The 23,011-nt window shown below is 34.1% G+C and overlaps 1 protein-coding gene across 1 annotated transcript; it reads left to right on the top strand.

Moving 5' to 3' along the window:
* Nucleotides 1–4,801: 4,801 nt before the first annotated feature.
* Nucleotides 4,802–20,114, top strand: LOC107789121 (nucleobase-ascorbate transporter 6-like). The gene is made up of 15 exons (XM_075219583.1): nt 4,802–5,381; nt 5,480–5,647; nt 6,040–6,137; nt 6,240–6,413; nt 7,367–7,467; nt 7,705–7,780; nt 7,863–7,922; nt 8,064–8,248; nt 9,493–9,589; nt 9,984–10,070; nt 18,840–18,898; nt 18,986–19,077; nt 19,183–19,260; nt 19,352–19,512; nt 19,595–20,114. Exons 2-15 carry the CDS (start codon nt 5,536–5,538, stop codon nt 19,811–19,813), a joined length of 1,599 nt encoding a protein of 532 aa, XP_075075684.1. The 5' UTR covers nt 4,802–5,381; nt 5,480–5,535; the 3' UTR covers nt 19,814–20,114.
* Nucleotides 20,115–23,011: the final 2,897 nt, after the last annotated feature.

The raw sequence follows: 23,011 nt of genomic DNA, 5'->3' as shown, positions 1-23,011 counted from the left end.
GCTGCATTGTATGAAAAATAATTCTTGATGGTAGTGGCTAGTGATATACTTGTGCTTAAAGAAGTAGGGGATAATGTACTGGTGCTTAAAGAAGTAGGGGGTAAAATATAGTGAAGTTAAGGTGGAGTTTTGGCTTGACATAAGTACGAGCTTGAAGGTTAAAGTGTTTGTATTAAAGTACTTAAGGGAGTTGTAGTCACTTATATCCAAATGTATCTTACCTGACCCGCAACCTACATTACAACCAATGAAAGTCTTATTTGATCTTAGACTGAATGAACTCGATTAGTGGAGTATTACACTACGGGAAAGCTTATGGTGCGTCATTTGGGGCATATGAAGGTTATTTCTGAGAGAGAGTGAATTTTTCCTATCTTGAGTTCCTATGTTATTAAAATTCATTGTGTGTGGAACTAAGCTCTTTGATTGGGTGAGGGCACATGATTCATAAAGGAAAGGTAATGTTTTTGACTTCCATGTTAGAGTAAGTAAGTGAATTGTGAATAAGGCATGGTTTTTGTGAGTCGATTCTTGAGGCGAGGATGTCACACCTTTGTGCTTAAACTATTTTAAAGATTCTTGGTATAATGAGTTAAGGGAATTTCCTAATAGGATGTGTCCATGAGTGTAGTTTGATTGCTCGAGGACGAGCAATGTTTAAGTGTGGCGTATTGATGTGTGGCTATAATTCATGGTTTAGCACATTATGTGCCTTGCATTTTACATGCTTTAATGATAAATTACATTTTATTTGCACGTAATGGAGTCTATTTTATGTGTAGGTGAATTGGAGATGAAAGTAGAGCAAAATGGATACTTAAATATTGAAGTGTGCTCGAGAACAGTGAAAAGGAGAGACCTGGCGAGGCCAGCTTAACCAGGTTTTAGCTTGGCGAGACCTGCCAAAGGCCAGGCTGAAGCTGGCATTAGGCTGGCGCTGCAAGGCAAAGGCCAGGCTGAGGCTGGCGTTAGGTTGGCGCTGCAAGGATAAGGCCAGGCTGAAGCTGGCGTTAGGCTAGCGACGCTAGGCCTAGGGCCAGGTCCAGTCCGAGTTTTGAAGACTTAATTCGTTTCCCGGCTTGACTAGGATTTGACCTACACGAGCAATTTCTTAATATAGATTTGCTATAGTATTCCCTCTATTTGTTCAACTATATGCTTATTGATGTTGATTGAAGGGCCCTCAATTAGCTGTTCCTATTTAATATGTATTACTCAGGAGAGAGTGCATATTTAGGTTGTTGTTGTACAACATCACTCCTAACGTATATGAGGGATTAATATGAAGGGTTTAAAGGTGAGATTAGGGATAACGAAACCTTGGTGCATCTAAGTAAGCTATACTTAAGGCAGCGTAATTCGGGAGAATATATCTAGTATATTGTTGTAATTACTCGGGAGAGAGTTACGACAGTTAGAATGCTCATGATTGATATAGAAGACCTAGGCAAATTTATAGGAAATGTAGCGGAAAGAATTCCGACAATAGAGGAAATCAGAACCTTCGATCATTCCAATTCTTGTCTACAACCCATTCGTAGTTAGTTCTTAATTATTACATTTTTATTACGTAATATTTAGTTAGTAACCATCCAATTTATTACTTAAATATTTCTGAAGATTGAATACGTGAATTTGTGTGAGTCAAATAGCTGTGTTTAATAGGTTAATTCCATGTGAGATTCGACTCCGAACTTGTTACCGGAATATATTTGCAACGACCGCTTTGTCCTTTTTATAAGGCATAGTTGGGCGTGATCAGTTAGAGTGTAAAAAATATTATTTTAGAAAAATAATTTTTTATACTACTCTCCTTACTCATTCTCCCAAGTCCCCATGTTTCCTTGCTCACCCCCCTCCCCATCTCACTCACCCCCTCCTCCTCAAATACCTAATGTTTTCAGGACTTTATTTTTTTCAAAAATTTAATTATTTTTCTAAAAATTTACACAAACCCAAAGGAACTAATGTGTTGCTTTATTTTTTACGCAAAAATGACGTTAAAATTTGTGCTCCATAACTAAAAGGAAAATACTCTTTTTTTTTGTTGAAAAAGAAAGGAAAAATGCATAAGTACCCCTCTGACCTATACTCGAATTTTCAACTACACACTTTATCTTTACATGAATCTTATTAACCCCCTAAACTTTAATGGAATTAGTATACCCTTAGTGCTGATGTGGCAGAAGACAGTGTATGTCACTCTCTTTGGGAGAGTAAGAAAGACAGAGAAAGTTGAAATTTTATTTTTATAATATTTTTTATAAAATACTATTTTCCTATTTTTCTTTTCTTTCCTCCAGTTTCTTTACTTATAGATTTGACCGGAAATTAGCTCCAGCATTCTCCATATTCTTCGGCGAGATGGAGTGTAAATTTTATTCTTTAAGTTTTATTTGTTGAACCAAAATTTTAAATAGAACGAGGAAGAAGAATTTGGTTGTTGATTGTTGATTGCCAGAAAGTTTTCGAGGAGCTCAATGTTTTTTGATCCGTCACTGAAAAAAAATTTGCACTGAAAAAAATAAAGTCTTTGAAATTCCGACCACTATTTTCAGCATATATTTATTTTTCTTTCTTTTGCTCTTCCTCCCACATATAAAATACATTTTCAAGAAAAAATTATATATATAATATAAAGCAAAACACACTCAAATCGGGATAAAAATCTGTCGCTGAAAAAAAAATTTACCGAAAAACATGGAGTTCTTGAAATTCCGACGACACCATTTTATGCCGTCGGTGACCAAAACAAAAAGAAAGAGAATGAAATAGCAAAAAAATGAGAATAATAAGAAATAAGAAAAAAGGATAAGAAAAAGAAGAAAGAATAAAAAAAAGTACTAAATATACATGTGGCAGCGCGTGAAGTTCACCACTTGCCAAGAGTTTAGTTGTCTAATTTTAGGGTGGTATTTATTCCATTTAAAAAAAGTTTAAAAGAGTAATAGGATTCCCGCAAAGATAAAGTATGTAGTTGAAATTCCGGAAATAGGTTAGGAGGTACTTATGCATTTTTCCAAAAAGAAAGTATTATTTCTACAACATTAAAATAAAGTACTCATTTTGTTGAAATGAAAAAAAAATACTTTTTTTAAATTATGAAAAGAAAATACTTTTTTTTATTGAAATGAAAGAAAATACTTTTTCATATTATGTAGAAAAAAAAAATACTCATTTGTTGAAATGCAAAAAAAAATATCTATAATATGAAAAGAAAGTAGTATTAATAATATTTTTATTTAGGGGTGGGGTGGGTAGGCGTGTGGTGAAGTGGGGGTTGGGTGGGGTGGGTATGAGGGTGGTTGGTGGGGATGGAAAATAGGGTGGGGAAGGTTGAAAAGGAGTTTTGAAAAATGTTTTCCCTTCACTTGATAATGAAAATATTTTCTTTCAACTAGAGAAAAATGAGTTCACAATGAAAATATTTTTCAAAACTTTTAAGCCAAACATTTTCCGGAAAATATTTTTCGTCGTACCAAACACACGCTTAAAATATTTTCATTTGTGATTTCTTATGACTTAATTGTTTAATCCATTTGATAATGTAATTACTAAGCTGAAAGTAACAACAAGATTCTCATTAAGAAACGTCACTGAAGATGTTCTAAAGATTATGGTAGCGTTTGGCCATAGATTCCAAATTTATTTTGAAAAATTTGATTTGAGTGAAGTTTGGTTTGAAGACGAAAATGTGTTTGAACATACGTTTTCAAAACATATTTCCCAACTTTATTTTGGAAAAACATGTATATTATTCCCAAGTTTTGAGATTTTGGCTCAAAATCAGCAATTTGGGTGATTTTGTGATTTGAGATTTGCCAAAATGTGAACAAAATTTATTGCCAAACATGAGTTTTGAAAATAAATCCCAAATTTATTTTGACAAAACTCATAGCCAAACGGGCTATGTGTCATGTGGTTAAAACTTTTGAATTTGCAGCAAGCGATCAATTTTCCCGCACTGCACCCTGGCAAAGGCAAATACACTTTAATATGTCTTCTAGCACCTTTTTCTAGGTCTAAAAGACAAAATCTTTTTATTTTATGTTCTCACTATTCAAAGAATAACTAGGGATAATAACTACTGTAGTGAAGATGCCCAGAAATAAATACCAAGTAGTGTTATTTTAATTCATTAAATCAACAATTGGGTAGAAAAATCTTGACTTTCAAACTCAAAATGTATTGTTGGGAATCTTACATTAACTTTCTTCGCTCCTGCGTTGGAATTTTTTTTAATAAATGCTATTGAGTTTGTTGTACTCGCTTTTCCAAGAACAAATCCGTCATTAGATTAAATGTTAATCCTCTTTTCTTTTAATTATATATATTATAAATAATATAAGGCTCAGATTTAAAAAAAGGGAGATAGTATTTGTTTTTTCAGAAAAAGGTTACTGTTTCTGACAAAAGATAAACTATTTTAATAGGCAAATAAACTAATCGGAGGGGGAGGGGAGGGGGTCGAGATTCTCTCATTATTTTCTATTTCTTGCTCTAATCTGCAAGTTCCTCCATCAGATTAAACATAAATTGACATCATAGAAAATAAATGTTAGAATTAAAGTAACGATTTATCAAAGCAGAGTACTTGTTCGAGCTTGTTCATTTAAGTTGGATAAATAAATTTGCATTAATGCATTTTAAGAAGGCATCCCGATACCTCTGATTAAGGATGACCACTTGTTGGTTGTGTGTTTTTATGTTAAGCAAATAAACATAAATATGGAAAAAGAAAAAAAGGGGTTGAAACTTTGATCTTCCAGTTAAATTAAATGGAAAAATCTTACAAAAGCTCAAGTGTGGGATTACCTGGATGCTTGTCCCTTATTTTGACTCTTGTATTAGTAATTACAATAGATATAATTGTAAATAAGAATTTAATATAGTTTTAAACCAAACACAATATAGCTATATATACACTGTATTTCAAATTATTAATACAACTTGAATCTCATCTCTCAACCAGTTTTTCAAAATTCGTGTTTATGATATTTGAATATCATTATAAGTACATTTAATTTATTCCATTCAAATAAATCAAAAATAGTCTGGATATTTCAATTTCTAATTCTGGCATAAACACATTCGCTTCAGGTTAAAGTTATTAGAACAAGGTAGAGTAATATATATATATATATATATTTGAGGGGGTTTCTCCTAGTATAAATAATTTGCTTGTGATAATTACTCCCTCAATTCACATTTGATTTGAGTTACAGTTTTATTTTCTTTAACGAGAGTGAGTGGGTAGTAGTAGCATAGCAATTAGCATGTGTGGGTTTGTTGCTCCATTCTTCTCACTTCATTTATCAGTGACTCAGCTTTGTGTGTACTAACAAACTTTTGAGCCCCTTTTCTTCAGTCTTTCTCTCTTGGTACTTATCAGTCTTTTTGTGACTTCTTTTTGGTTTCTTTTTTCCAGCATTTTTCCGCTTAGTTTCTGAGAGATTTGTGATTCTGGGTGTGTGTGCAGATTTGGGATTTTGCACTGCTCAAGAAGAACAGTTTAGAGCAATAAGTAGAAAGAAAATGGCAGGAGGTGGAGCAGCTCCAGCAGCAAAGGCAAGTGAACCAGTGCCACATCCACCAAAAGATCAACTTCCCAATGTTTCTTACTGCATTACTAGTCCTCCCCCTTGGCGTAAGTCTACACATTATTATTATTCATTTCTTTTCTATCTCTTCCTATTTTGGCTGAGGCGAATGAGTAACAATTAGGTCCAGGTTCCATTCTCACCTACAAGACAACACTTAATGTGAGCTCATTTTGCTTAATGTGGGTATAGTGGGCTGGCAACTAGATTAATGGCTAGAGTGCTGAACGTATAAATTATTATTTTGGTGGCCGACGTAATATTTACTCAGCTAAGTAATTACTGCTACTTATTTTCCTGTTACTGCTATTGAACAGAGCGTTGTATAACACTTCTCTGTATTGCGTACTAAATGTTTCTAAAATGGTCTTGAATCGCTTTCACCATGTGTATGTATAGTAGTGGACTATGCTGATTTTGTGTAATTGTTGGAATGCAGCTGAGGCTATTCTTCTTGGATTTCAACATTATCTTGTTATGCTTGGTACCACGGTTATCATTCCTACTGCTCTTGTTCCCCAAATGGGAGGTGGAAATGTGAGGCTTCTAGACACATTGAACTTAACTACTTAAGATATATTTTTTGACCTCAAGTATTGTTATTAATGTTAAATGAAAGATTACCTGCCCGTTTTGCAGGAGGAAAAAGCCCAAGTTATTCAGACATTGCTACTTGTTGCTGGGCTAAACACCTTGTTGCAGTCTATCTTTGGGACCAGACTGCCTGCTGTGATTGGAGGGTCTTATACCTTTGTTGCACCTACAATCTCGATTATCCTTTCTGGACGATGGAGTGATGAAGACCCTGTATCGGTTGGTGTCTTCAAATACTAAGTCATTTTCTCTTCTATTGTTTAGATCATCTGTGATCTTATTGGTCGAATGTCAAAGGCAGATGATATTTGGTTTTTCTATATAGCTTTTCCATGGAGTTAGTTGGTGAATACATGGGATTAGCAGTTTAACAGTTTTATTCTCATTTAGTTAGGATGTTGGAAAACCAATTATAGCTAATGGGCTGCTCAATTTTGAAACCAAACGCAAAACTAACCTCCATTAGTTTTGGAACCACAAAAGGGGGTATTTGGTTCTAAACCAAGCAAACTTAATTGCTTTTGGAAGAGTAATTTCCACTAGAAGACCAGCCCCCAAAACCCATTTTGATATTTTAGAGATTGTATTACAACCTTCCTTGTTTTTCCCTCTTGGGTCATTTACCTCCCCCAGTTCTAAACCATTTTCTATACATACTGGCTGTTCAGACATCATGCCACAACCCCTCCTGCCTTTTTCTTGTTTCTCCTTTATTTGGTCCGGATGGTCGAACAATCATTTTTTGTTACCTTTTGACTGTTTGTAAATATGTTTAATTGACTTTTCTCATAATTTAACAATATGATAGTGTCTACAGTGTTTTTAAGGTTTTAATGATATATCTTCAAACTTTTGAATGAAGATCATAACTTAAAGAATTTGAATTACAAATCCAAGTACCACCAGTATTTCAAAAAACCAAATCCAAACAATAACGGCAAGTTTCCATAAAATCATTTTGAGAAACAAATTTAAATATCATCCAAGTGTCAAAAGAAACTGATGCACAAATAATTTACTTTCCACTTGATGATTCATGTCAGTGCACGTTCCTTTAACTTCCCTAATGGTCACGAAGGTGTTTAGAGATGCAGATACACACAGGGAGTCATCCATTGCATGTTGGTGATATTGGGTCTTAACGTTTGTTGATATTTTCTATGATTCATCAGAGGTTCAAGAAGATAATGCGGGCCACCCAAGGTGCAGTTATTGTTGCTTCAACCGTTCAGATTGTCCTTGGCTTCAGTGGTCTCTGGCGCAATGTTACAAGGTTTGTTATATCACAAGACTTCTCCCTACAGTTGAACTGGACTTCTCATATAACACCTGGCTTTGTACCATTAATTAAGCATATACTTGTCTGCTCTTGGATATTGTTATGCTATTCTAATGGTCAAGTAATTGCTTTAAGGATCACTTTTTGTGGTTTGAGGTCTGCTCAGTTATGTCGACTCTTTCGTGCAATATACTAGCTCTGATTTGCATTTTACTTCCCGTGGATTCTTAGGTTATTGAGCCCTCTTTCAGCTGTTCCTTTGGTTTCTCTTGTTGGCTTTGGGCTTTATGAGTTTGGTTTTCCTGGGGTAAGTAGAAACTCACTACACTTTTCTTGCATTACGATATTCACTCAATGATGAATGTTGAATCTACTTCATCTTTGTTTAGGTTGCCAAATGTGTTGAAGTTGGGTTGCCAGAGCTAGTCCTTTTAGTCATTTTCTCTCAGGTGGAATGCTTTGTCTAGAAATCATATATTCCTCTTAAACATTATTTTACGAGCAAGACATCATGGGATATAAGTTACACATTTTTTGTTTTTGTTTTTGAGATATAAGTTGTGCATTCTTGATAATGCTTGTTATTGCAGTATTTGGCCCATTTGATACGCCCAGGGAAGAATATCTTTGATCGTTTCGCCGTTATTTTCACGGTGGCCATTGTGTGGATTTATGCACACCTACTCACTGTTGGTGGGGCTTACAATGGAAAGCCACCAAAGACACAAGCAAGCTGCAGAACTGATCGTGCTGGACTTATTAATGGTGCTCCATGGCAAGTGCTTTTCTCTCCTTCTCCTTTCCAATTTCTTAATATTACTAGCATGGGTCTCACGGACGGAAATTTTTTCGTATTTTTGTATATGTCGGTCCAAAATTATTGATAAAGCAAAACTCCTCGGTAAAACCTACAACCTTATAATCTGTTGCAGACATAGAATTGAAAAGGATTCTACAGTATGCTGTAAAAGTTGTGTTCAAGGGAAGTGGCACAAGTTGACACAGCATAAGGAGGAAACTAGGATGCTTATATTGGGACATAGGAGTAGTTTCCAGTAACCTATATGACATTACAAACTTAAACATAATGATACTTTGTTTTGACATATGAAATAGGCCATAGTTTTTCCACTCTTAACTCTTAGATTTTAAGAAATCTAGAGTGTACTGTGCCTTGTTCTTTTTGCACTCTCTAAAATTTATTACCCTAGTAGCTCCTGTTAGCAATTCGTGCTAATAAAGATAAAAACGTAGCTTCTATAGGCAAAAGTTATGGAAGAGACTGGAAGTTGGTGTGTACTTATCCATTAAACTGACCTTGCCTTACATTATTGAAATGGAAAACAAGAAGAGAATAAGAGAGATAGGTCTCTAGGTATTTGAGCTATATGAATTCACATGGGATGATCAAACAACAACAACAAACCCACTGTAACCCCACAAGTGGGGTCTGGGGAGGTATACACAGCCTTACCCCTACCTAGTAGAGAGGCTCGCATGGGATGATCAATTGTGCTTTTTCTTTCACCATCAATTTAGTCACAACTGATTAACTGCTTGTGCTGGTTTGTTATTGCCACGTCAAGCATAACTGACAGATACGACGATGCTGCTACAGATTAGGAAAAGTAAGCACAAGCTTATAGAGACTGATGGGTGTCCCAATGTAATCTATCTGACTCTCATATTGTCAACTGCATAGATAGTTGGTCAATTTTTTGAAATATGGAGAAGCAAAAATATTTCCTTTTCTACTCTCTAGGAACCTAACAAAATTACTTTATGTTCTCCGTTTCATATTTTTTTACTAATGGTCTTATGATTGTAACATGGGATGCATATTGTTTAAAAAACATTTCATTCTGCTTATTACTCGTGTGAAGTTTTTTTGTTAGTTCAGTAGTGTTCTTAATAAGTTCTGTTAGTCCATTAGGAAAATATTTCTATGATCTTACAAGGTAACATATAATTTGTAAACTTAATGATTTTCTCTTTTTCCTTGCTGGTTTGAATTTGCAGGATTAGTATTCCTTACCCCTTCCAATGGGGACCTCCTTCATTCGAAGCTGGTGAAGCTTTTGCTATGATGATGGCTACTTTTGTTGCCCTTGTAGAGGTTGGTTCACCCGTCAGAGCTTTTGAATATTGTGAATGTTTTATTATCTTATTCTGGCAGGATTTGCAAAATTTTAGTTTCAGGTTGCTCCTTTTGTTGTTTTCTTTTGCTAATTCCACTATGATCTTGTTTGTCTTATATTTGGCTGCATTGGTAATTGGTATTATGACACGTCTGATTGTTGTTTCAGATTTTCTGTGCTTCTTACCTTCATCTACTTCTCTTTCTTTGTGCTACCCCTTTTTTTACTCTCATCTTTTTGCGTCCTTTTCAATTCTTGTGTTCTACACTTTCCTTTTTAGTCATTCTTATTGAAGAAAAAGATGCTTCTATGCTCTGAAAGAGATTGACCTTGAACTAACCTCCTTTCATGCTTGCGCTTTGGTGTTTTCAGTCCACTGGTGCTTTCGTTGCAGTTGCAAGATATGCAAGTGCCACTCCCTTGCCACCATCCATACTTAGCCGTGGTGTTGGTTGGCAGGTAAACGGGTTTTCTTCCCTAGAATCCTCCCCCTCCCTCACCCTCTTGTAAAGTAAGCAAAGAAAAGTAAAACAGAAAGTTCTGTTGGATTTCATTGAAGTGGAGCTTTACTCGAAATCAAATGCATAGGATCTTTAGGGAGGTTTATGTGAAGTAGGAAAATAGATTAGGAAAACTACACATAGTTGGAACATCATTTGACCCCTCAAGTATCACCATTTTCCACATGCGCAAGAATTATGAATTGTTTTGGGTAACCCCGACACCCAACTCTACTTTCTTCTCATTATACTAGTCAAAATCTGTGTCCACTCAACCGCAAGTCTGCAACCCTACATGTCTAATCTGGATCATTCCTTTGTACATTTATTTTGAATCTAATGCCAGTTTGAGTAAATTTTGTTACTGATATTTCGCATTGCATCCACTTCGGGCGTGACGATACGCGGCAGATATGATATTTCTTTAGATAGCAGATTGTTGGGGCATATACTATTAACCATGCATTTGGATATAGTATATCTAATAATTATCATGGTTAAAAGTCTAAGTGGGAGATTGTTGGGATATATACTATTAACCATGAGTTTGGTTTAGATATAGTATTTATTATGAAATAATTGTTTATTCAGTTTTAATAAAGTTTTAAATAGATCATATAATAGTCTGTGTCCTTTGCTTATATAGTAGATGATTTAGTGTATAAAGTTTAGCTTATACACGGAAGATTAAATCATCGGTTCTTATAAGTATAAAGTTTGAGTTCACAATCTAATGGTGGAATTGGACAAACCATCAGGAATGATTGTAGCACAAGATTAAATATAATTAATCTTGATTATGGGAATGGTTTAATTCCAACTTCTTGTGCTAGTACATTTTGTATGTATTGAACGGACCAGGTAGAGATAAGTATTTTATACTGACTTAATAAAATAAACTCTCTAGCCATTAAATGTACTTATACTCTTAATCTTGATATAATTATTATTAGCTGTGTGTATTATTATTGTTTTGATTTATTAAAAGGCGAGATTCTTTCGTGGGTCAATATGCCTGGTAAATTGGATAATAATAATATACATTGGCGAAGTAATAGTTAGTTGATGGAATCCATGTCTCGGTTTAGAGATTGATGATATACCTTTATGAAAGCTTATAAGTTTGCATGTGTAAACCCGGCCGGTGGATTTTGTATCCGACACATGAAATAAGTTAAGCGAAAGTCTAAAGGAAATAATCAATAAATTAAATCGTCAGTAATTTAATTTACTTGATTAGTATCTGAATCTTAATATGGGGAGTTAAATAAGATTTAATGGATGAATTTCGAAATTGGATAAGGAGAGCAATTACGGATTTTTAGTGGAATAATTCGTAATTAATTATGGTAGATATTAATTTCGAAAATTAGAAATTAATTCCATAATTGAAGCCTTGTTAATTAAATTCTGTGGTCCCTACTGTGCCTAAATAATAGGAAATAAAGGAATCATTTTTCTGGTGGAAAAGAAAACCCAACAAGTTTTGGAAAAGGGTCTTAACCCTTAAAACTTGTGCTATAAATACATAAGGTTTTCCACCTAGAGGTATGAGTAGATGGTGGCTGAAATTTTCAGCCAAGTTTTCCTAGAAATTTCGCCCACACGAAATTGCTATTTTCGGGTATTATTTGGGTAACACAGTAGAAGACCGTGGAACGTTCGAGGATCACGATTGTGCGGGTGATGGAGATTCCATTGAGAAGTTATGGAACTGAAGGCTCACGTGGTAGAAGAGATATGTTCACGCTTCAAGAGGTAACCCGTGAAATCCCGTTTATGCTAGTTGTCTAAATTACATGTGATTTTGATACTGGGATTGCTTCCGCTGCATATAATAATCCATCAATTGGTATCAGAGCTCACTCACATCTAATTAGATAACTAAGTTTTTCATGAAACAAGAATATGGTGTTTATGTGCATTTTTTGAATTACATATATATGTGGTTTTCTGAAAAACTGCACTGCTGTTTTGTGAATTAACTGTGCATAATTTATGGATTATTCTTATAATCATGAGATATATGTTTTCTTATTGATATTTGATTGAGATTATCTGAATTTTTTGGGGTAAACCCTAGAAAAACGCAAAACCTGTTTTTGACCGAATAGCCGGAATTTTCGGAGGTCAGCGAACTTGACGGACTCCGATTGAGCTGATATTTGGTGGGTCCATCGGAAACGCCGTGGTGAGAAAAACTCATTGCCTTGGCAGTGAATCATGGTATTTTTCGGCGTTTTGAGGTCGTTTGGACTGTGTTTTGGACGTTTTTCTATTTTCTGGAAATTATTTCTTAATAATTTTAATTTTTTTTTAATTCAATGGTGTTGGGGATGACTCCCCATGGTCCCCATGATTAAATACTAGTCATATAATAGGTTTTACACATTGACTATTAGCAAATAAACGTGTTGTTGTATTAAATTCAATAATAGAGGTGTAAGATTTTATTGACTAGGTTTTACAAGGTATAATTCATATTGTGTAATGATATAATTATTTTGTAAGAAAGTAAAATTCTCTATTTGATATCCTGGATGACTAATGATTGGAGCGTTTGGCATGTTTGTGCATAAAAAATTTCTCAAATTTAAGTTTATATTTTCATGCCCTACGTGATTACTAGTTTAGATTTTCGATGAAGAATTTTGTTCTCTGATTGGAGGTTCTAATTAAGTGAAATATGACGGTATGTTGTATGAGTTTTATAATGTTGGTATGACTTTTAAGCTATGGTCTACCATAAAATAATTTTATGAGCTAAATATATATTCACTTATAAATTGAGAATTTTATGAGTAATAAATAGTTACCACTGAAGTGGTTTGTTTATTTGAACTCATGAAAAATTCTTAGTAAATTTGTACATGTGAAATTATATCTATTCATGGATTGAGCATTATGATTAATAAGTAGGATCCACAAAATGGTCTATTTATTTGAGTCATTGAAATATGTTTAATATACCATGTGAAAATTATCCTTGAGAAATCTACATTAATGGTGGAGGTTCATAACTAGAAAAAGAGTATTTATCTTTGGGTACTAGTGAAACTAACTCCACCCATGAGAAGAGATATTGGGGTTTTCACTGAACGGGAGAAAATATAATATCTCAGGTTCTTATGTATTTAATAAAAGGATAATTTATTGCAAAAGGAGATATTATATATCCTAGAAATAGGAAGAAAATAATATATGCCTTCAGCTCATAGTGTAATTATAAGGAGAATGGAAATCAATATCATATTTATTTTAATTCATGAAACTACTTAAAACGGTTATTCTCCGAGTTTGGTTACAGGCTAGTGGTCATGAATTTGACGGACTCCGATTAACCTGAAACTTGGTGGGTTCATCGAAAACGATCTAGTGAAAAAAAACTCCTTGCTATGCAGTGAATCATGTTGTTTTTTTGGCATTTTGAGGTCGTTTAGATGGGTTTTCAAGCAGTTTATTAAATTAAATTTGTTATAAATATGAAAAATATTCTTTATATATCGGCTATATTTGTGTTAAATCTGAAACATGATGATTTAACTTGATATGATATATAGCAAGAATGCAAATCACATGGATTTAATCCTGACTACGCCAAAAAAAATAATTTATTCGAATTTGGTCTAGTTTTTGGCGATCATGAATTTCACGATCTCCGAATGACCTGAAATTCGGTAGGATCATTGGAAACGATCATATAAGAAGAACTCACTGCTATGCAGTGAATCACATCGTATTTTGACGATTTGGGATCGTTTAGGTGAGTTTTTTTGGAGGTTTGACGGATTAAAATGTGATTTACATACGAAAAGTCATTCTTTCTATCATTTTATATGTCTAATCCAGAACATGATAACACATGTTGATTTGACATGAATTGGTATATGATAAAAAAAAATGTAGGTTATATTTTAAATTCTTAAAAAATGCTTAAAATGATAATTTTCCAAATTTGGTCGCAATTTTTGATTGATATGAAATTTGGTAGATTTATCAGAAATAGTCCAGTCAACAATAATCACCACTATACAGTGTGAAATATTAATTTTAGTATTTTAAGACTGTTTAAATGAGTATTGAGCATTTTTTTTAATATGGAACTTAATCCTCAGAGAAAAGTTCGTGGTTGTGATAAAGTGGTGATGGGAATAAACCCCTATGGTCTTCATTTTTATTTATTTATAGTGAGATAATAAATTTATGCGTTGACATTAGGTCTTCCTCCATATCGGATAAATTTATTATGAACTCACTGGCTATAGTTACTAGTTATTGATAACCAGTATTAACTCTCCATCTGAGCTTAAAGGGTTGAATCAATTTTGTAACTATAATACAATCATGATTAAGTGGTGATAGAAATATATTTCTATGGTCTTCCACTATTAATTTCAAGTGAGTAATAAATTTATGCGTTGACTTTAGGTCTTCCTCCATATCGGATAAATTTATTGTAAGCTCACTAGGTGAAATACAAGTAATTGATATCGTGTACTTACTCTCCATCTGAGTATACATGTTGGATCAATGAAACTAGAGCTATTAAAAATGATGTTCACTTGACTTAAATTAACAGTATACTCTCCATCTGAGTTGGGTCTGTTTTAATTATTGGAGTGAATAATCTGGCATTGCATATGTATGTTGCATGAGTAGTTCTTTCCCATCGAAATTGCTATTCAAGATGCATGACATATATGTGTAGTGTGTTTTAAAATTTTTGTATTAAAAAGTTATATACAATTGACTGAAAATAATAGTATGCTCTCCATCTGAGTTGGTTCTATTTATTTTTGGATTGTATAATTCTTGCATTATATAATATACTTTGCATGAATAATTCTTTTCCCATCGAAATTTATTATTCCAGATGCATGTATGTATATAAATATTGAATGCAGTCTGAATTTTATTATTCAGTGTTTTGACTTATTATGATCTATTTAATATTTTTATCTCAACTCCACAATGATTTTATGCAATTTGTCGTATTACTTGTTAAAATTTTCTTTTAGTGATAAGGCATTAATTTTAAGGATGCAATATATGTACTTTTGTTAGAAGGAATTTAATTCCGGTTTCTGGGCAAAATAAGAGATGGATATTTGTTTTATTTTTCGAATAACTCTTGAGTTATTGAGCTTAATAAACACTTTATCTCTTGTGGTACATGAATGCATGACCTTGTTATTATATATTGATGTCTCTCCTGAACAGAACAATATTAGTCTACCTCATAAGAGAATATGTTCTTCAGAATTGAGTAAAACTTATCTGTGCACTTTTATCTAAGTCATATTAATCTGGATAGGATTTCAAGTTAGTCAAGTATGGACCTTAAGGTTCATTGAAAGTAGAGGCACTACCAACTTGTGGATCCTGTTTGGAAGGAAATTTGACTAAAAGATGTTTCCCTTTAAAAGGAAATAAAACTAGTGATAAGCTAGAATGAATCCTTTCTGATTTGTATGGTTAAATGAACATACTCGTAAGAGATAGATTTTGAGTATTTTATGACGTTCATAAATATTACTCAAAATATTAATATATTTATTTGATGCACTGTAAGTCTTAATGAATTAAGTAATTCAAGGTTTTTAAGACTTGAAATAGAGAAGCACCAAAGAAATATATTAAGTTACTACAATTTGATTGTAGTGGCGAGCATCTCTCTAAAGAGTTTTTTAGTTACATATCAGAATAGGGATTACATCTCAATTGACTACACCGTAAACTCTATAATAGAGTCGTGTAGTAGAAAGAAGAAATAAGTCTCTTTTGGATATGGATAGACTAATGACGTGTTATTCAGATTTGCCTTATTTATTTTTGGAATATTTCCTGGAAACTTCAAATTACATTCTGAATTTAGTTCCTTCTAAGCTAGTACCTGGGACATCTATAGAACTGTGGACTGAATGTAAGCTTGGTCTGTGGCATGTTCAGATATAGGATTATCCCGCATATGTGCTGAAAGGGAAAGCAGATATGTAAGTTGGAACTAAGGATGGATAGGTGCATGTTTATCGAATATCCAAGAAAACGAATGAAGCTTTATTTTATTGTCCTAAAGAAAATAAGGCAATTGTTAAAACAAATGCATTTTTCTAGATAAGGACTGTTTAATAAAACATGTTCCTAGAAGTAAACTATTTTTACAGGAACTGGGCAAAGAAATAACTAGATGTTCAAGAACATCAAAACCCACACGTCAGAATTGACGTTCCATTGCATTTAGTAGTGGGAGAACGTTAATAGACATAATATGCCTTTATCGAGTGGGAGTGATGTTTGAACATTGAACACTATAGTAAGAAGTCACTAATATTTCAATGTCGTGAGGTAACGAAGGTAATATTAGTGGTACTTCGTCTTAGTGGGAGAAAGCTAAAGAAAATTATAGTTCGGTGTTCATTCTTGGGATAGTTTCGGTAACAGGATCTCTGAAGAGTTTAATACCAACTAGATAATTACGACAAAGTACTACTGGACAAATATTGCATCAGATATAACTTGGCAAGATTCTTTAACAAAACCTTATTTGGTGAAGACTTTTAATAGTCATGTAAAAGAATGCCTGAGAAAGTTGTAGATGCATGGTTATGAGTCTAAGTGGGAGATTGTTGGGGCATATACTATTAACCATGCATTTGGATATAGTATATCTAATAATTATCATGGTTAAAAGTCTAAGTGGGAGATTGTTGGGATATATACTATTAACCATGAGTTTGGTTTAGATATAGTATTTATTATGAAATAATTGTTTATTCAGTTTTAATAAAGTTTTAAATAGATCATATAATAGTCTGTGTCCTTTGCTTATATAGTAGATGATTTAGTGTATAAAATTTAGCTTATACACGGAAGATTAAATCATCGGTTCTTATAAGTATAAAGTTTGAGTTTACAATCTAATGGTGGAATTGGACAAACCATCAGGAATGATTGTAGCACAAGATTAAATATAATTAATCTTGATTATGGGAATGGTTTAATTCCAACTTCTTGTGCTAGTACATTTTGTATGTATTGAACGGACCAGGTAGAGATAAGTATTTTATACTGACTTAATAAAATAAACTCTCTAGCCATTAAATGTACTTATACTCTTAATCTTGATATAATTATTATTAGCTGTGTGTATTATTATTGTTTTGATTTATTAAAAGGCGAGATTCTTTCGTGGGTCAATATGCCTGGTAAATTGGATAATAATAATATACATTGGCGAAGTAATAGTTAGTTGATGGAATCCATGTCTCGGTTTAGAGATTGATGATATACCTTTATGAAAGCTTATAAGTTTGCATGTGTAAACCCGGCCGGTGGATTTTGTATCCGACACATGAAATAAGTTAAGCGAAAGTCTAAAGGAAATAATCAATAAATTAAATCGTCAGTAATTTAATTTACTTGATTAGTATCTGAATCTTAATATGAGGAGTTAAATAAGATTTAATGGATGAATTTCGAAATTGGATAAGGAGTGCAATTACGGATTTTTAGTGGAATAATTCGTAATTAATTATGGTAGATATTAATTTCGAAAATTAGAAATTAATTCCATAATTGAAGCCTTGTTAATTAAATTCTGTGGTCCCTACTGTGCCTAAATAATAGGAAATAAAGGAATCATTTTTCTGGTGGAAAAGAAAACCCAACAGGTTTTGGAAAAGGGTCTTAACCCTTAAAACTTGTGCTATAAATACATAAGGTTTTCCACCTAGAGGTATGAGTAGATGGTGGCTGAAATTTTCAGCCAAGTTTTCCTAGAAATTTCGCCCACACGAAATTGCTATTTTCGAGTATTATTTGGGTAACACAGTAGAAGACCGTGGAACGTTCGAGGATTACGATTGTGCGGGTGATGGAGATTCCATTGAGAAGTTATGGAACTGAAGGCTCACGTGGTAGAAGAGATATGTTCACGCTTCAAGAAGTAACCCGTGAAATCCCGTTTATGCTAGTTGTCTAAATTACATGTGATTTTGATACTGGGATTGCTTTCGCTGCATATAATAATCCATCACAGATATCATACTTTATGACATTAAGGGATTGGAACCGTCCCGATTCCCTGCGTTCCTATCTAAAGTATTGGAACTCAGTAGTTGTCTCTCTGTTGCTTCGTGATGTGTTTTCTGGAAATATTCTTTTTCTCCACTCTCTATCTTTTGTTTTCTGCCTTCCATTTAGCTAAGGACTTTTTATTTTGGAGAATGAGACACAGAAATTAAGTATTACATGCCAACGATAGGGGAATTTTCTCCCGTTAAACTTTCACTCTAGTTGTTGTGATATATCATAATATATACTTCTAACACACTCATTAACCCAGAAGTTTAATTTAAAGAAAACAAGGGTCTAGAAGGACAGCCGAAAAGTAAAAAGCGCTTACCCAGTTCATGAAGTGTTCCCAGACTAGTTGGGGTAGGGGGAGAGTGGGCTTGACATATATCATGCAGCCTTCCCATCGTTCTCATTGAATAATACGGCATCATGGGAAGAGGTAAAAACGGTCATTTAGTGTTATATTCACTTTTAGAGTGGAGGTAGATTTGAGATTGGAAAGGACGACATGTATTTTTCCTGTCAACGAGGTTCATGAGAAGTATTGATTGTTTGCTATCCCTTCTACTACCCCTTGCAACCTTCACTCTAAATTTCTTCTGATGAACTTTCTTGCTCTCTTTCATTTTGAAACATTCTGCTTTTACCTCAGGGAGTTGGAATTTTACTATCAGGACTGTTTGGCACTGGGAATGGATCTTCTGTATCTGTGTAAGTCCAGACAAAAACCTTCTGCAGCTCGATAGTCTCTCATACACTAGTTGACTAAGCCCTCACTTTTCCCATTTGTACATGCAGTGAGAATGCTGGTCTTTTAGCACTGACACGTGTTGGCAGTAGAAGAGTTGTTCAGATATCAGCTGGGTTCATGATTTTCTTCTCAATTCTCGGTAAATCACTTCTCTAACAGTTTTATCAAAAAAATCTTGTGGATTATCTTGACATTTGTTCCCCCCACGCTCTAAGGATTTGTCTTGACAACACTATATCATCAGGGAAATTTGGAGCAGTCTTTGCTTCAATTCCAGCACCCATTGTAGGTGCTTTGTATTGCCTTTTCTTTGCTTATGTAGGTACGTATACATGTAAGGCAAGCACTTGCGCACTGACAAAATCTTTCATGTTATTCATAGTTTGTGAATTGTGAATGTTCATTCTTTGCAGGCGCCGGAGGCTTAGGCTTCCTTCAGTTCTGCAATCTTAATAGCTTCCGCACCAAGTTTATATTAGGGTTCTCTGTCTTCCTGGGTTTGTCCATCCCACAGTACTTCAATGAGTATACTGCCGTTGCTGGTTATGGACCTGTTCACACACATGCAAGATGGGTATGGCAACATGTCTTTAACATTTGATGTATGTTGCATTCTAGTCATGTAGTAAGAGCTTTCGCGGTTTGTTATTGTTCAGTTCAACGACATGGTCAATGTGCCCTTTCAATCGAAAGCTTTTGTGGCGGGTGTTGTGGCTTATTTCCTGGACAACACGATGCACAAAAAGGATGGCCAGACACGAAAGGACAGAGGCAAGCACTGGTGGGACAAGTTCAAGTCCTTCAAGACTGACACAAGAAGTGAGGAATTCTACTCCCTCCCTTTCAATCTAAACAAGTATTTCCCATCTGTGTGACTGGTAACAGCATAGAGGCAGAAGATTTCATACTTCATACTTCCACTTGCTGACCCTTGAAATCTGTGTTGGGGGGACTTGCTGCTGCAGCACCAATTTTCTTTCAGATGTACCCTCTTAGAAGTATAGATAGTCCAACCATTTTGAAGAAGCTTAGGACAACAGTTTTTAGTCAAGTATTTCTCATTGTTGTAAATTTATGGCTATATGGATTTAACTAGCAATGGTTGCTTCTTTCAAACTCTTGTCTTGATGGGTGCAGCAAAACCCCCAGTATAATAGGAGAAAGGAATCTTTTGAATACAAGGGGAAAAGAATTTGTTACAGTAACTGGCGATTTCTTTTTGATAATATATCTGTTAGCTAGAGAACATCATAACTGACAAGTACAAACAACAAAACACTAGATGAATTTTTTTACTTAGATGAAAAAGGAAGATTGTATCGGACATACTATTAGGAAGAGATTATGTAGCCAATTAAATGATGGTGCTGGTACACTGGTACTGAAGGGCAGAGAAGGAAATTGGACCACTATGAAATATGTCCTTTGTTGGATTTGAAGACAGGAAAACCATACACAGAATTGGACAGGCACTTCCATATTTTTTTGTTGTCCTTTACTTGGGTTGAAAGAGGAACCAAATTCCGACCACCAACCAGTGTACAGATATTATATATATATATATATATATATATATATATATATATATATATATATATACACACACAATCTTTATACTATAAGAGTTTTTACACTCTTACTAAACTCTACTTATGACATGCAGGGTTACTAAACTCTACCTATGGCATGCAATTACATATAATTATTTTCCAGATGATTTGATAATGTATAAGTTTTTTTTTCATGAGTGTGTCTTGTCCAAGTCCTTACCTTTTTTCTTTTGGGTATGTAAATCACAAAATATTTAGTCAAACATAGTGTTTCCCCTTGCATTGTGGGAGCTTAGTGCATCGGGCTGCTCTTTTTAGTGTTTCCCCTCGTGGTTTGTGTGGAAGCTACGGTTAAGGGTGTACTGTGGGCTGGGCCTAGCCAGGGACCGGCCCGGGCCCGCGTGCCAAATGGGCCGGTTCAAATTTTCAGCCGTTTGGAACTTTAAAAAATAACCATTTGGTCCCCAAACTTTATTTTAACCCCAAACTTTTTATAATTATATTTTTTCCCTATTCTCAACTATAAATACCCCCTCATTCTTTCATTTTTACTCACAAATTTTCAATCTCTCTCTAATTTTCTTCTATAATTGCTTACTTTATTAGTGCAATTTCGTGAAAAATTGTGAAGTTGGTGAATTTTAGTATTCAAGTCTTCAACGATATTCAATTTTCAAGAAGTTGTTTGTCAATTCGGTAAACTCGTTCCAACTCTTAAGTTTTAATATTATAGTATTGTTTGTTTTATTTAGGATAATTATAATTAATATAGACTTTTCTTTGAAAAAAATATTTGGTGGTAAGGGTAAGGGAAAATCTAAAATTGGTGAATCTAGTCGCCAAGCTACTACTCTTCCCCCGGTTCCCCGACCCAGGCCTGTTACCTGTCCTCCTTCACCTATTATTCTTGATAATGATAACCCTTGTTTTTAATTTTCCGATAGTCAATTTTGCCATGATGTTGTACCAGGTCAACAATTAAATGAAGAAGTTATGAATGCTCTTTATCCTAATCAAACTATCTTTGAAAATGATGAGAAAAATGATGAAACGCAACCGGATTTAGATGATACACCTACTAGTCCTGTTAATAACCCAACTGATGTCTCGCCTGACCCTCCTATAGTAACCCCTACTTTTAATAGAAAACCTTCTAAATGGCCCGAAACATCTCTTGTTTGGCACTTTTTACTCAACTAAGAGAACAAAATAAGGTTAAGTGTAAAACTTGTGGGTCTCAACTAGTTCATAAATTTACTGGAGACGCTTTTTTTCCACCACAACCAACGAAAATTCCTCCGGACCTTGAAGGATTTATGAGATTTGTTAGAGATAATATATATACTAATATGTAACTTGCATTTTGGCACATCTTACTTAGTTTTTTTTTTCTTTTAATGGTGGTATTAGTACCTTGTTGTGCTCATTCCATTGGGGGGATGAAGACTAAGAAAGATATTGCCATTTTTTGTTAATGTCGTAATAATAAAAATTATAAGACATTCCCTTGAATATTTCTTTGCAATTTATTTTGTGTTTAAATTTGATATAGTATATATATTATATATCTAATACATATAAGCTATATATAAGGCACTATATATATATCTAATACATATAAACTATATATATATATAATGCCTTATATATAGCTTATATGTATTAGATATATATATATATATATAGTTTATATGTATTATATATATATATATATATATATATATATATATATATATATATATATATATATATACATAAGGCACTATATATATATACCATTTACACCAGGATCGGTAGGCGCGGGCGGTAGTCCGCACGGCCATCCAGATCTAGCTGTTTCAGTACTTTTGAAGGTTGGCGGTAGTCCGCACGACCAGTAAAGATTCGAAATATACGGGAATTTTATTATAGTGTTAATGACTGTATGGAAGGATCTATCATTTTACCCAAGCAAGGGGCCTGTCTAGGTCCGATACATACTCTTATTGAGCCCATGTGTCTAGCAGTTCTAACTGTGAAAGGGATAGCCCTTTTGACAACTTCAGCGGGCTTTAATGTCACAGCTGGCTAGACGTAGCCACTAAGGCAAAACCAATAAGAGTAGTACCAGAGTCGACTGTACCACAATCTTGGAACCAAGCCAAGAAACTATATTAAAATTCCTTTATATTTTGAAAGAGTCTGGATTCTTCATGGTTAATATGCAAGAGAAATTAGTTCTTCAACATAGATATGAAAACGCTTAGCCGGTCATAGTCACGGCAGTGGAGAGAAACAAAGTAATTTAAATACTATACAATAAAATAAAATAAAATAAACAAATACCTTTAAGACCGAGACGCAAGGCCCTGAAGATGATGAACTGAACTTCGAAACTTTTATTTCCTTCAACTGATTTACAAAATGAAGAAGCTAAGAAGCTTAAAAGACTTTACAAGAGAGAAAGAGAGAGAGAGAGATTCAATGGAGAGAGAGGGGAATTTTCTGATGCCTCCCCGAATGAGAGAGGGCTCCTACTTATAG

The sequence above is a fragment of the Nicotiana tabacum genome, chromosome 8 (genome assembly GCF_000715075.1).
Source record: "Nicotiana tabacum cultivar K326 chromosome 8, ASM71507v2, whole genome shotgun sequence".
In the NCBI taxonomy this organism is placed as follows: Eukaryota; Viridiplantae; Streptophyta; class Magnoliopsida; order Solanales; family Solanaceae; genus Nicotiana; species Nicotiana tabacum.
The sequence above is the reverse complement of the archived record's forward strand: the minus strand, read 5'-3'. Positions and strand labels throughout refer to the sequence as shown.

Coding starts and splice junctions, on each gene's coding strand:
- LOC107789121 (XM_075219583.1), top strand. CDS start 5,536: ATGGCAGGAGGTGGAGCAGCTCCAGCAGCAAAGGCAAGTGAACCAGTG. Junction 8,249..9,492: donor CTTATTAATGGTGCTCCATG/GCAAGTGCTTTT, acceptor TTGAATTTGCAG/GATTAGTATTCCTTACCCCT. Junction 10,071..18,839: donor GCCGTGGTGTTGGTTGGCAG/GTAAACGGGTTT, acceptor CTTTTACCTCAG/GGAGTTGGAATTTTACTATC.